At 51.7% G+C, this 16,714-nt stretch overlaps 1 protein-coding gene across 1 annotated transcript; it reads right to left on the reverse strand.

Moving 5' to 3' along the window:
• Positions 1 to 328: 328 nt before the first annotated feature.
• On the reverse strand, positions 329 to 16,240 carry LOC135460800 (protein CutA-like; the record flags this gene model as incomplete). The annotated part of the gene is made up of 6 exons (XM_064737733.1): positions 16,185 to 16,240; positions 13,155 to 13,188; positions 5,000 to 5,268; positions 4,155 to 4,214; positions 2,933 to 2,978; positions 329 to 406 (listed from the first exon to the last, which is right to left on the reverse strand). Coding segments are annotated over exons 2-6 (471 nt in total), but the record flags the coding sequence as incomplete, so codon positions are not given.
• Positions 16,241 to 16,714: the final 474 nt, after the last annotated feature.

Here is a 16,714-nt window from a genome sequence, read left to right on the forward strand (position 1 = left end):
GGGACCGCCAAATTCCCCAAGATCCCCCCCAAACCCCCAAAACCCCCCGGGACCCCAAATCCCCCTCAATCCCCCCCAGAGTCCCCAAAAATCCCCCAGGACCCCACAAAACCCCCCTGGGACCCCCCAAAATCCCACTGAGGACCTCCCAAATTTGCCCAAGCCCACCCAAGATCTCCCAAATCCCCCCAAATTCCCACCTGGGACCCCCAAAATCCCCCTGAGGTCCCCAAAAATCCCACACAGGACCCCCCAAAATCCCCCAAATTCCCCAAGGACCCCCAAAATTTGCCCCAAGCCCACCCAAGACCCCCCAAACCCCCCAAACCCCCCAAATTCCCCGTTCCCGTCCCCACCGCACGAAGTCGCTCAGCGCCGGCACCCGGGAGCTGCGGGTCTTGATCATCTGGGGACACAATGGGGACATCGGTGGGGACACCTTGGGGACACCTTGGGGACATCTTGGGACACACAGGGGACATTGGGGACAGAGGGGACATCGGTGGGGACACATTGGGGACACCTTGGGGACACATTGGGGACATCAACGGGGACACACTGGGGATGTTGGGGATGTTGGGGACACCTTGGGGACATCAATGGGGACAGTGGGGACATTGAGGACATTGGGGACACATTGGGGATGTTGGGGACACCTTGGGGACATCAATGGGGACAGTGGGGACACTGGGGACATTGGGGACAGTGAGGGGACACTGGGGACATCGGGGGAAACTGAAGGGACATTGGGGACATTGGGGACACTGGGGATGTTGGGGACACCTTGGGGACATTGTGGGTGTAGGGGACACTGGGGACACTGGGGACATCAATGGGGACATCAGTGGGGACATCGGGGACACTGGAGACACATTGGGGACACATTGGGGACACATTGGGGACATCAATGGGGACATCAATGGGGACAGTGGGGACACCGGGGACATTGTGGGTGTTGGGGACACTTGGGGACACTGGGGACACCTTGGGGACATTGTGGGTGTTGGGGACATCACTGAGTGGATTGGGGACACTGGGGGGAAAATGGGGACATTGGGGACATCAGTGGGGACACATTGGGGACACCGGGGACATTGTGGGTGTTAGGGACATTGGGGACGGTGGGGACACCTTGGGGACATTGGGGACATCAATGGGGACACATTGGGGATGTTGGGGACACTGAGGGGACACTGGGGACACACTGGGGACATTGGGGGGGGATTGGGGACATTAATGGGGACACTGAGGGGACATTGGGGGATACCTTGGAGACATTGGGGACATCATTGGGAGGATTTGGAGACATTTGGGACACCTTGGGGACATTGGGGGGGATTGGAGACATCACTGGGGACATTGGGGACACATGGGGGACAGTTATGGGACACCGGGGACATCACTGCGGACACCTTGGGGGACATTGGGGACATCATGGGGACACTGGGGACATCACTGGGGATTGGGGACATTGAGGGACATTGGGGACACTGGGGACTGGGGGACATCATTGGGGACACTGGACAGTGAGGACATTGGGGACATCAGTGGGGACTGGGGACATTGGGACACTTGGGGACATTGTGGGTTGGGGACAGTGGGACATCAATGGGGACACATTGGGGACATCAATGGGACATGAGGGACAGAGGGACATCACTGGGGACATTGGGAGACATTGGGGACAATGGGGACAATGGGGACACTATTGGGAGGATTTGGGACACTGGGACACCTTGGGACATTGGGGAGACATGGGACAGCTTGGGGACATCGCTGGGGACACCGGGACCTTTGGGACATGGGGACACATTGGGGACAATCAATGGGGACACAGGGACATTGTGGGTCTTGGGACATTGGGACATTGGGGAGATCAATGGAGACATTGGGGACACCTGGGACACCTTGGGACAGACTGCAGAATTGTGAGTGTTGGGGACATCACTGAGCGGTTGTGGTGACACTGGGATGTGGGGACACTGGGGACACATTGGGACATCAATGGGGACACTGGGACACACAGGGACATGGGGACAGCAGTGGGGACAGTGGGGACACAGGGGGACAGTTGTGGGACATGGGGACATCACTGCGGACACCCTGGGGACACATAGGGGACATCACGGGACACTGGGGACACCTTGGGGACATTGTGGGTGTTGGGGACATCACTGAGTGGATTGGGACACGGGGGGAAAATGGGAACTTGGGGACACCTTGGGGACACCTTGGGGAACATTGGGGACATTGGGGGACATCACTGGGACAGTTATGGGACATGGACATCACGGGGACACTGGACACTTGGGACATCATTGGGAATGGGACAGCCTGGGAATACGGGACATCACTGGGGACACTGGACAGTGAGGGACTTGGGGACATCGGGGAACTGAAGGACATGGGGACATTGGACATCAGTGGGGGACTGGGACATGGGGACGAGGGACATTGGGGACATCAGTGGGGACATCACTGAGGGGTTGTGGGGACAGTGGAGACACAGGGGACACCTTGGACATTGGACTTGGTGTTGGGACATTGGGGACAGTGGGACATGGACACCTTGGGGACATTGGGACACCTTGGGGACACGGTGGTGTTGGGACATCACTGAGTGATGGGGACACGGGGGAAATGGGGACACTGGGACATCACTGGGGGCTTGGGACAGGGTACTTGGGGACACTTTGGACATTGGGACTCACTGGGACAGAGGGACATTGAGGGGGACACGGGACACCTTGGGGGATTGGGACAGTGAGGACATTGGGGACATCGGGGAAACTGAAGGACATGGGGGACATTGGGGACATTTGGGACACTGGAGACATCACTGGGGACATTGGGACACACAGGGACACTGGGGATGATGGGGACACCCCAGGGACATTTGGGGACATTTGGGGACATCGGTGCCGTCACTCACCAGCAGGACCTCGCTGTCCTCCTCCAGCTTGCCCTGCCACGTGTACCTGGGGACATGGGGACATGGGGACAGTGGGGACATGGGGACAGTGGGGACATGGGGACATGGGGACAGTGGGGACATGGGGACAGTGGGGACAGCGCGGTGGCACCGCCCTGTGCCCGTGTCCCCAACACCTGATGTCCCCGATGTCCCCCCGATGTCCCCCACTGTCCTCAATCCCCGATGTCCCCGATGTCCCCGTGTCTCCTCAGTGTCACCCCCACTGTCCCCAATGTCCCCATGCTGTCCCTGTCCCCCCTGTCCCCAGTTCCCCCCCTCCCCAATGTCCCCAGTGTCCCCAATGCCACCGTGCTGTCCCCAATGTCCCCCTGTCCCCAATGTACCCAATGTCACCCTGGTGCCCCCAATGTCCCCAGTGTCCCCCTGCTGTCCCCACTGTCCCCAGTCCCCCCCCCAATGTCCCCAGTGTCCCCCTGCTGTCCCCTGTCCCCACTGTCCCCATTGTCCCCAACCCCCCAATGTCCCCCAATCCCCCAACGTCCCTGTCCCCAATGTCCTTGGTGTCCCTCAGCATCACCCCCAATGTCCCTCAGTGTCCCCAATGCCCTCAATGTCCCCAATGTCCCTCCTCTGTCCCAGCTGTCCCCTCTCTGTCCCCAATGTCCCCCCGACCCTGCGTTCCCCCTGCCCCTCCATGTCCCCCCTCTGTCCCCCTGTCCCCAGTGTCACCGTGGCGCCCCCAATGTCCCCATGCTGTCCCTGCTGTCCCCAATGTCCCCCTGTCCTCCCTGCCCCTCAGTGTCCCCCAGCTGTCCCCCAGCTGTCCCCACTGTCCCCCTGTCCCCAATATCCCCACTGTCCCCCAGCTGTCCCCTGTCCCTGTCCCCAGTGTCCCCCAGCTGTCCCCAATGTCCCCCTGTCCCCAATATCCCCAGTGTCCCCCAGCTGTCCCCCCGTCCCCCCAATGTCCCCTCTGTCCCCAGTCCCTCCTGGTGTCCCTGAATGTCCCCACTGTCCCCAGTGTCCCCCCTCTGTCCCCGCTGTCCCCTCTGTCCCCGCTGTCCCCTCTGTCCCCAGTGTCCCCCTCTGTCCCCAGTCCCTCCTGGTGTCCCTGAATGTCCCCATTGTCCCCAGAGTCCCCAATGTCCCCATTGTCCCCGCTGTCCCCTCTGTCCCCATTGTCCCCGCTGTCCCCTCTGTCCCCGCTGTCCCCACTCACACCGAGGTCACTCCAGGGATGATGTTGACGCAGGCGGCCAAACGGTTCTGGACCAGGGACCTGTGGGGACACCTGAGTGTCACCTGTGTGTGTCACCTGTGTGTCACCTGTGTCACCTGTGTGTGCCACCTGTGTCACCTGTGTGTCACCTGTCACCCTGTGTCACCTGTGTGTCACCAACCCCACCCAAACGGTGCTGCACCAGGGACCTGGGGACAGGGACAGTGTCACCTGTGTGTCACCTGTGTGTCACCTGTGTGTGTCACCTGTGTGTGTCACCTGTGTGTCACCCGTGTCAGCTGTGTGTGTCACGTCCTGTGTCACCTGTGCCACCCCTTGTGTCACCTGTGTGTGTCACCTGTCACCCTGTGTCACCTGAGTGTCACCCATCACACCTAGGACAGGGACAGTGTCACCTGTGTGTGTCACCTGTGTCACCTGTGCCATCCCCTGTGTCACCAACCCCAGCCAAACGGTGCTGCACCAGGGACCTGGGGACAGGGACAGTGTCACCTGTGTGTCACCTCCTGTGTGTGTCACCTGTCACCCTGTGTCACCTGTGTGTGTCACCTGTGTGTGTCACCTGTGTGTCACCTCCTGTGTCACCTGTCACCCTGTGTCACCCTGTGTCACTGTGTGTCACCTGAGTGTCACCTGTGCCACCCCCTGCTAGGGACAGACACACCTGAGGGTCACCTGAGTGTCACCCCTGGGACAGGGACAGTGTCACCTGTGTCACCTCACCCAGCCGCCCCTGGGGACAGTGCCACCCTGGTGTCCCCCCAGTGTCCCCTGGCCAGCTCGGTGTCCCCTCAGTGTCCCCTCAGTGTCCCCATTGGTGTCACCTGGCCAGCTCGGTGGCCACGCTGAGGTTGGGGCAGGTGACGAAGGCGGCCGAGAGCTCCCCGGTGTCCCCGGCGGTGTCCCCTCTGTCACCCGTGGTGTCCCCTGCGCTGCCACTGCCGGTGACATTCCCGGTGCCGCAGCTGCCGCCCGCTGTCCCCTCCATGGTGCCCTTGGTGGCCGTGGCCGCTGTCACCGTCCCTGTCACCGTCACCGTCGCCGTCCCCGTCCCCCTCCGGCCCAGCCCCGGCAGCAGCAGCAGCGACAGCGCCTGAGAGAGAGAGAGAGAGGGGGGATATCGGCCTGTCACGATATCAGCCTGTCACGATAGTGGTGACACCGGCCTGTCACGATATCAGCCTGTCGCGATAGTGGCCTGTCACAATATTGTTGCCCTGTCGTGACATCAGCCCATCTCGATAGAGGCAATATCAGCCAGCCCTGCCATCAGCCTGTCGCGACAGCAGCGATGTTGGCCTGTCACGATAGCGGTGATAGCGGCCCTGTCACGATAGCGCCCTGTGGCCACAGCAGTGATATCGGCCTGTCACGATAGCGGTGATAGCGGCCTGTCGCGATAGCGCCCTGTGGCCATAGCAGCGATATCGGCCTGTCACGATAGCGGTGATAGCGGCCTGTCGCGATAGTGCCCTGTCGCGATATCAGCCTGCCGCAATATTGCCGATACCGGCCTGTTGTGATATCAGCCTGTGACCACAGCAGCAATAGCGGCCTGTCGTGATATCGGCCTGTCACGATAGCAGTGATATCGGCCTGTCACGACAGTGGCCCGTCGCAATATTGGCCTGTCACGATAGTGGCGATATCAGCCTGTCACGACAGTGGCCTGTCACGATTGTGCCCTGTCGTGATATCAGCCTGTCACGACAGCGGCCTGTCGCGATAGCAGCCTGTTGTGCCAGTGGCAATCACAGCCTGTCGTGATCGCTGCTGTCGCAGTACCAGCCTGTCACGATAGCAGCGATATCGGCCCATTGTGACGGCGGCCTGCCGTGAGATCGGCCTGTCGCGACAGCAGCGATACTGATCTGTCGCGATAGCGGCCTGTTGCAACAGAGCCCTGTCGTGACAGCAGCAACCTTGGCCTGTCGCGATAGCAGCGACAGAGGCCTGTCACAACAGCGGTGACACCGGCCTGTCGTGATATCAGCCTGTCACGACAGCAGCAATATTGGCCTGGCGCGATAGCGGCAACCCTGGCCTGTCGCGATAGTGCCCTGTCGCGATAGCGGCGATATTGGCCTGTCGCGATATTGGTGACAGCGGCCTGTGGTGACAGCGCTGATATCGGCCTGTCGCGATAGCGGCCTGTGGCAAATGCCAGAATTGCCAGAATCCCAGAATTCCCAGAATTCCCAGAATTCCCAGAATGACAGAATTCAGGGAATTTCCAGAATTCCAGAATTCTCAGAATTCAGAGAATTCACACAATTCCCAGAATCACAGAACTCTCAGAATTCAGGGAATTCCCAGAATTCCCAGAATCCCAGAATGACAGAATCCAGGGAATTCCCAGAATCCCAGAATTCGGACAATTCCCAGAATTCGGACAATTCCCAGAATCACAGAATTCCCAAAATTCAGACAATTCACACAATTCCCAGAAACCCCAGAAATCCCAGAATTCGGAGAATTTAGAGAATTCAGAGAACTCACAGAATGACAGAATCCAGGGAATTCCCAGAATTCAGCCAATTCCCACAATTCTCAGAAATCCCAGAATTCAGGAAATTCCCAGAATCACAGAATTCCCAGAATTCAGACAATTCCCACAATTCCCAGAAATCCCATCATTTTCAGGAATTTTCAGGAATTCCCAGAATTCCCAGCCCAGTATCACCTGCAGAGGGACGGACGGACAGCTCATCAATAATTATATTGATATTAATATTAATATTAATATTATTGATATTCAATTTACTGACAGACGGTGCCAGCCCCTCATCCAGGTCATCAATAACAATATTGATATTATTGATATTAAATTGACTGATGGATGGTGCCATTCCCTCCTCCAGCTCATCAATAATTATATCGATATTAATATTAATATTATTGATATTCAATTTACTGACAGCACTAGCCCCTCATCCATGTAATCAATAATAATATTGATATTATTGATATTAAACTCAATTACACCGACTAATGAACCACTCGATCCCCCATTCATGTCATCAATAACAATATTGATATTGATATTGATATTAATGATATTAAATTTATTGATGGACGATGCCATCCCCTCAACCAGGTCATCAATAATGATATTGATATTAATATTATCATTATTATTGATAATAAGCTGACTAATGAAAGGCTCCATCCCCTCCTCCAGGTCATCAATAATGATATTAATATTAATATTAATATTGATGATATTAAATTTACTCATGAACAACGAGATTCCCTAATCAATAACCATTATATTAATATTTATATTGATGATATTAAATTTACTCATGAACAACGAGATTCCCTAATCAATAACCATATTGATATTGATATTAGTGATATTAAACTGACCGATGAACCGCTCAATCCCCCCATGCACGTGATCAATAATGATATTGATATTGATATTGATATTTTTGATATTGATATTGATATCAATGATATTCAATTTACTGATGGACAGCGCCATTCCCTCGTCCAGATAATCAAGAATTAGATTAATATTAATGTTAGTATTAATGATATCAAATTTACTGATAGCGCCAGCCCCTCCTGCAGGTCATCAATAATAATATTAATATTAATATTAATATTAATATTAATATTAATATTAATATTAATATTAATGATATTAAATTTACTGACAGCACCAGCCCCTCCTGCAGCTCATCAATAATTATATTAATATTAATATTAATATTAATGATATTAAATTTACTGACAGCACCAGCCCCCCCTCCCTGTCATTAATAACCATATTAACATGAATATTAATGATATTAGAGTGACTGATGGACAGCACCAGCCCCTCCTGCAGCTCATCAATAATTTGATTAATATTATTATTAATGATATTAAATTTCCTGATGGACGACACCATCCCCTCATCTGTGTCATTAATCACCATATTGATATTATTGATATTAAACTAATGACCAACACAATAATTATAGTCATATTAATATTATTATTAATGACATTAAATTTACTGACAGACAACTCCATCCCCTCCTCCAAGTCATCAATAATTATAGTAATATTAATATTATTATTAATGATATTAAATTTACTGACAGACAGTGCCATCCCCTTGTCTGTGTCATTAATAACAATATTAAGATGAATATTAATGATATTCAATTTACTGATGGATGGCACCATCCCCTCCTGCAGGCCATCAATAATTATTATATTGATATTAATATTAGTTATATTAAAATTACTGATGACCAACACAATCCCCTAATCCACATCATCAATAACAATATTAATATTAATATTAATATTAATAGTAATAGTAATAGTAATAGTAATATTAATAGTAATATTAATGATATTAAATGACCAATGAATGACACCATCCCCCATGCACATAATCAATAATGATATTGGTATTGATATTGATATTATGATATTAAATTGACTGACATCAGTGTCATTATTAATGATATCAATATTGATATTAACGATACTAAACTGACCAATGAACGACTCAATCCCCGAATGCATGTCATCAATAATGGTATTGATATGGATATTGATATTGATATTGATATTAATGATATTGAACTTACTAATGAAAGACTCAATCCCCTCCTCCAGGCCATCTGTAATGATATTGATATTAATAGTAATATTAATGATATTAAACTGATTAATGAAAGGCTCAATCCCATCCATGCCATCAATAACGATATTGATATTGATATTGATATTGATATTAGTGATATTAAACTGACCAATGAAGGGCTCAATCCCCTCATCCACGTCATCAATAACGATATTGATATTGATATTGACATCGATATTCATGTTAATAGTAATATTAATGATATTAAACTGATTAATGAAAGGCTCAATCCCATCCATGTTATCAATAACGATATTGACATTGATATTGATATTGATATTAATGATATTAAACTGACCAATGAATGGCTCAATCCCCTCATCCACGTCATCAATAATGATATTGATATTGATATCGATATTCATGTTAATAGTAATATTAATGATATTAAACTGACCAATGAAGGACTCGATCTCCTCATGCACGTCATCAATATTGATATTGATATCGATATTGATATTAATGATATTAAACTGACCAATGAACGGCTCAATCCCATCCATGCCATCACTAAAGATAATGATATTGATATTGATATTAATGATATTAAACTGACCAATGAATGGCTCAATCTCCTCATCCACGTCATCAATAACGATATTGACATTGATATTGATATTGATATTGATATTGATATTAATGATATTAAACTGACCAATGAACGGCTCAATGCCATCCATGCCATCAATATTGATATTGATAATGATATTAATGATATTAAACTGACTAATGAATGACTCGATCCCATGCATGTCATCAATATTGATATTGATATTGATAATGATATTAATGATATTAAACTGGCCAATGAATGACTCGATGCCATGCATGTCATCAATAACAATATTGATATTGATATTGATAATGATATTAATGATATTAAACTGACTAATGAATGACTCGATCTCCTCATGCATGTCATCAATATTGATATTGATATTGATATTGATATTAGTGATATTAAACTGATTAATGGAAGGCTCAATGCCATCCACGTCATCAATCACGATATTGATATTGATATTGATATTGATATTGATATTGATATTGCCATTGATATTGACATTGATATTGATATTGATATTGGCATTGATATTGATATTGCCATTGATATTGATATTGACATTGATATTGATATTGATATTGACATTGATATTGATATTGCCATTGCCATTGCCATTGATATGAATGACCCAGCTCGCTGCATCTGTCACGATATCGGCCTATCGCGATTGAGGGATATCGCGACGCTGGCCTGCTGTGATACCGATATATCGTGAGATCACCGATATGGTGATACCAGCCTGTCACGACAGCGGGATATCGCGACACTGGCCTGCCGCGATAGCAGCGATATCGGCCTGTCGCGATAGAGGGATATCGCGATATCAGCCTGGCACAATAGAGGGATATCGCGATATCGGCCTATCGCGATAGAGGGATATCGCGATATGGGCCTGGCACAATATGGGGATAGCACAGTATCAGCCTGTCACGATAGAGGTGTATCGTGATACCAGCCCAACACGATCCCAGCCTGTCACGACAGCGGGATATCGCGATCCCAGCCTGTTGCAATAGCGACCCGTCATGATATCAGCCTGCCACAATAGCAGTCTGTCGCGATATCACCCTGCCACAACAGAGGGGTATCGCGATATCGGCCTGTCACGATACAGGGATATCGCGATATCGGCCTGTCGCGATAGAGGGATATCGCGATATCAGCCTGGGGCGATAGAGGGATATCGCGATATTGGCCTGGCACAATAGAGGGCTATCGTGATAGCAGCCTGGTGCGACAGAGATATTGCGATATCAGCCTGTCATGATAGAGGGATATCACAACACCAGCCCATCATGATCCCAGCCTGTCACAATAGAGGGATATATTGCGATATCAACCTGTCACAATACAGGGATATCACGACATCAGCCTGTCGCGATACCAGCCTCTCACAATATCAGCTTGTCACGATAGAGATATATCGTGATAGCGGCCTGTCGTGATAGCGGCCTGTCACGATATCAGCCTGCCATGATAGAGCTATATCGCGATATCAGCGTGCCACACTACCAGTCTGTCACGATATCAGCCTGTCGTGACATTGACAGCGCTGGCATATCGCGATAGCAGCTGTCACGACATCGGCACATCGCAACAGCGGCACGTCACGATATCAGCATGTCGCGATAGCTGCGCCACGGCATTCACGTCGCGACACCAGCGCGTCCCGATGCTCCTGTCGCGATATCCACACTGCGCTATCACATCACGGCGTTCATGTCGCGATACCGGCGCGTCGCGATCGTCACCACACAACCCCAGCACGCTGCGGTGCCTGCGTCGCGATATTCCTGTCGCGACAGTCGTGTCACGATATCCATGTCGCGATAGTCACGTCGCGACAGGTCCGTCACCATATTTGTGTTGCCACAGTCGGGATGTCCATGTCGCGATAGTCATGTCGCGATATTCACGGCACAACGTTCATGCTGTGGTGTCCATGTCGCGACATTCATGTCGTGACAGCCCTGCCGCAATACTGACGTCACAACGCTCATGTCGCGATAGTCACGTCGCGATATTGGCATCACAGTGCTCGTGTCGTGACATTCACCTTGCCAAGTCATGTCGCGATATTCATGTCGCGATATTCATGTCGCGATATCCACGTCACAGCAGCCCTGTCGCGACAGTGGCATCGCGACGTTCGTGTCGCGATAACCCAGCACGTCGTGACAGAGCGGCGTCGTGATATTCACGTCCCGATATCGCGATATCGACGCTGCGACAGCCGCGTCACGATATTCGCGTCACAACGCTCATGTCGCGATATCTGTGTTGTGACATTCGTGTCACCGTGCTCATATCGCGATATCCATATCGCGATATTCACGTCGCGACATTCGTGTCACGATATTCCTGTTGCGATATTCACGACCCAACGCTCATGTCGCGATATTCCTGTCACGACAGTCCTGTCGCGATATTTGAGGTGCCGCAGTCATGTCGTGACCTCCATGTCGCGATAGCCGTGCCGCGACAGTCCTGTCACGATATTCATGTCGTGACAGCCCCAGCTGTCGCGATATGGACGTCGCGATCTTTGTCTCGCTGCGCCCCCGTCGCGATATTTGTATCGCGATATCCATGTCGCGATAGCGGCCATATCACGATATCCCTGTCGCGATACCCACTATCGCGATATCCATGTCATGATATCGGCCCTATCGCGCCATCCCTGTCGTGATACCCGCACTATCGCGATATCCATGCTGTAATGCTCGTGCTATCGCGATATCACTGGCGCGACACCGCTGCTATCGCGACATTCTCTCAGGCCATCGTCACTATCGCGATATCTGCGTCACGATACCGACACTATCGCGATAGCCGTGTCGCGACAGCCGCCCTGCCAACACCGCCCCCCGTCGCGATATCGGCCCTGTCACGATATCCCCCATATCGCGATATCCCCCATATCGCGATATCCCCCATGTCCCGATATCCCTTCCCCATATCGTGACATGCCTTCCCATATCGCAATATCCTCCCCCGTGTCACGCTATCCCCCCCAGTATCGCGATATCCCTCCCATGTCGCGATATCCCCTCCCCCTCATCCCAATATCCCCCCATATCGCGATATCCCCTCCCCATGTCGCGATATCCCCCCATATAATGATATCCCCCTCCCCCATATCGCGACATCCCCCCATATCGCGATATATCCCCCCAATATCGCAAAATCCCCATCCACATATCGTGATATCCCCCCCATATCGTGATACACCCCCCCCCCATATCGCGATATTCCCCCCTATCATGATATGGCTCCCATGCTGCAATGTCCCCCCCATATCGCGATATCCCAGTCTGCATATCGCGATATCCCCCATGTCATGATACCCCCCCCATGGTGATATCCCCTCCCCCATATCGCGATATCCCCATCCCCATATCACAATATCCCTCCCCATATCATAATATCCCCCCATATCGTGATATCCCCCCATATCACGATATCCCCCCCAATATCGCAAAATCCCCTCCCCATATTGTGATATCCCCCCCATATCACGATATCCCTCCAATATCGTGATATCCCCCCATATCGCGATATCCCCTTCCCATATCACGATCTCCCCCCATATCACAATATCCCTCCCATATCGCGATATCCCCATCCCCATATCGCGATATCCCCCCATATCGCGATATCCCCTCCCCCATATCACAATATCTCCCCATATCGCGATATCCCCCCCCATATCGCGATATCCCCTCCCCATATCGCGATATCCCCCCCATGGCCCAGCCGCACTCACAGCCCAGGCCGCTCTCATTGGCCGCCGGCTCCTCCTGGGGGGAGGGGAGGGCTCAGAGCCCAAAGGGACCCAAAAACCCCAAAATCCCCCCAAAACCCAAAATCCCCCAAAACCCAAAATCCCCCCAAAACCCCAAATCCCCCCAAACCCCACACAACGGCTTCCAAAACCTAAAATGGCCCCAAACCCCCAAACCTGAGCCCAAAATCCGACCCCAAACACCCCAAAACCCCAAACACCCCAAAACCCTAAAATAGCCCCAAAAAAGCCTCCAAAACAAAAAACGGCCCCAAAATCCCCAAACCTGACCCCAAAACGGCCCCAAAACCCCAAACCTGACCCCAAAACGGCCCCAAAACCCCAAACTCTGACCCCAAATCCTCCAAAATGACCCCAAAAACCCGAAATTCCCCCCCAGCCCCAAAACCCCACAAACCTGACCCTGAATCGCCCCAAACCCCCCCAAAATCTGACCCCAAAAACCCCAAAATCGCCCCCAAACCCTTCCCCAAAATCTGCACCCCAAAAACCCCAAAACCCAATTGACCCAAAATCCACCCAAACCCCCAAACTCTGACTCCAAAATCCGACCCCAAACCCCCCAAAATCACCCCAAAACCCCAAATTCACCCCCAGCCCCAAAACCCTCAAATTCTGACCCCCAAACCCCCAAATTTACCCCCAGCCCCAAAAGCCCCAAATCAACCAAAAGCCCCCAAAATCCACCCAAAACCCCAAAAATCGACCCCAAAATCACCCAAAATCCCCCCAACCCCAAAATTCCCAATTACCCCAAAATTCCCCAAATCCCCCGGCCAAAACCCCCCCCAAATTTGACCCCAAAACCCCAAAACCCCAAAACCCCAAATTCACCCCAAAACCAAACCCCAAAATTGCCCAAAACCCAAATTTACCCCAAACTCCAAAAACCCAAAACCTGACCCAAAACCCCAAATTTGACCCCAAAACACCAAAATTTGACCCTCCCAAAACTCCCCAAAATTTGACCCCCAAAATCTCTGACCCAAAGCCCCCAAAACCTGACCCAAAACCCCAAAATTTGACCCCAAAATTGACCCCAAAATTTGAACCCCAAAACCTGACCCAAAACTCCCAAAATTTGACCCCAAAACCACCAAAACCCGACCCCAAAACCTGATCCCAAAACCACCAAAATTTGACCCCAAAACCCCAAAATTTGACCCCAAATGACCCCAAAACTCCCAAAATTTGACCCCAAAACCCCAAAATCTGATGACCAAACCCCCAAAATCCTGACCCCAAAACTCCCAAAATCTGACCCCAAAACCCCAAAATTGACCCAAAACCACCCAAAATCTGACCCCAAACCCCCAAAACCTGACCCCAAAACTCCCAAAATTTGACCCCAAAACCACCAAAATTTGACCCCAAAACCTGACCCTAAACCCCCCTAAACCGAACCCCAAAACTCCCAAAATTTGACCCCAAAACCCCAAAATTTGACCCCAAAATCTGACCCCAAAATCCCCAAAACCTGACTCAAACCCAAAATCTGACCCCAAAACCCCCAAAACCTGACCCAAAACTCCCAAATCTGACCCCAAACCCCCAAAACCTGACTGACCCTAAGCCCCCCAAAACTCCCAAAATTTGACCCCAAAACCCCCAAATTTAACCCCAAAACCCCCAAAATTTGACCCCAAAACTCCCAAAACCTGACTGACCCTAAACCCCCCTAAACCGGACCCCAAAATCCCCAAATTTGACCCCAAAACCACCAAAATTTGACCCCAAAACCACCAAAATTTGACCCCAAAACCCCCAAAATTTGACCCCAAAACTCCCAAAATTTGACCCCAAAACCTGATCCCAAAATCCCCAAAACCTGATCTCAAAACCCCCAAAATTTGACACCAAAACCCCCAAAACCTGACTGACCCTAAGCCCCCCAAAACCTGACCCCAAAACCACCAAAATTTGACCCCAAAACTCCCAAAATTTGACCCCAAAACCCCCAAAATTTGACCCCAAAACCCCCAAAACCTGACCCCAAAACCCCCAAAATTTGACCCCAAAACTCCCAAATTTGACCCCAAAACCTGATCCCAAAATCCCCAAAACCTGATCTCAAAACCCCCAAAATCTGACCCCAAACCCCCAAAACCTGACTGACCCTAAGCCCCCCAAAACCCCCAAAATTTGACCCCAAAACCCCAAATTTGACCCCAAAACCCCCAAAATTTGACACCAAAACCCCCAAAACCTGACTGACCCTAAACCCCCCTAAATTGGACCCAAATCTCCCAAAATTTGACCCCAAAACTCCCAAAATTTGACCCAAAACCCTGACCCCAAAACCCAAAACCTGACTGACCCAAAACCCCCCTAAACTGGACCCCAAAACCCCCCAAATTTGACCCCAAAACCCCCAAAATTTGACCCCAAAACTCCCCAAAACCAGACCCCAAAACCCCCCTAAACGTGACCCCAAAATCCCCAAAATTTGACCCCAAAATCCCCAAATTTGACCCCAAAACTCCCAAATCCGACTGCAAACTCCCCCAGATCACCCCAACCCCCCAAAATTACCCCAAACCCTCCCAAAAACCCCAAAATTACCCCCGGCCCCAAACCCCTCCCAAATCCTGACCCCAAAACCCCCTGAGACCCCAGACCCAAAATCTGACCCCAAAATGACCCCAAACCCCCCAAAGTGACCCCAAAAATCGCCCCCAGCCCCAAAACTCCACCCAAAATTACCCCAAAATCCCCAAAGGGACCCCAAAACCGCCCCCAGCCCCAAAACCCGACCCCAAAACTGCCCCAAACCCCCCCGAGACCCCAGCCCCAAATCCTGACCCCAAACTGACCCCAAAATCCCCAAAGGGACCCCAAAAATCGCCCCCAGCCCCAAAATCGCCCCCTCCCCAAATTCTGACCCCAAATCCCAAATAACCCCAAACCCCCCCAAATTCTGCCCCGAGCTCTCCCCAGAATTCGCCCCCTCCCCAAAATTCCCCCCAACTTTCGCCCCCTCCCCAAACTCACCCCAAATTTCGCCCCCTCCCCAAATTCCCCGCCGGAACTGCCCCGGCTCCGCTCAGGCCCCGCCCCCTCCCCAAACCCGGCCCAGGCCCCGCCCCCTCCCCAACTCCCCCCCAACTCCGCCCCCGCTCGCGCCCCCTCCCCAAATTCCCCCCAGTTCCCGCCAAGCCCCCCCAATTCCCGCCAAACCCCCCGGATCTCCCGCCAAAACCCCCCAAATTCCCGCCAAACCCCCCCGGATCTCACCAGGCCCCGCCCCCTCCCCAAACCAAGCCCCGCCCCTTCCCCTCCGCCCCGCGCCCCCTCCCCAAATTCCCCTCCCCCCGCCCCTCCCCCCCCTCACCGCTCCCGCGCTCCGCTCGCGCCGCCGCCGCCCCCACGTGACCCGCGGGGCCCCGCCCCCGCTCCGTGACGTCACCGCCGCCGCCGCCGGAAGCGACCGGGGGTGGATGGGGAGGGGGAGGGGGGGGGAGGGGGAGTCCCCGCCCCCCCTTTTTCCCCCTCCCCCTCCCCCACCCCCCCGATTCGCCGCC

Source organism: Zonotrichia leucophrys, unplaced genomic scaffold, assembly GCF_028769735.1.
Source record: "Zonotrichia leucophrys gambelii isolate GWCS_2022_RI unplaced genomic scaffold, RI_Zleu_2.0 Scaffold_100_160040, whole genome shotgun sequence".
In the NCBI taxonomy this organism is placed as follows: Eukaryota; Metazoa; Chordata; class Aves; order Passeriformes; family Passerellidae; genus Zonotrichia; species Zonotrichia leucophrys.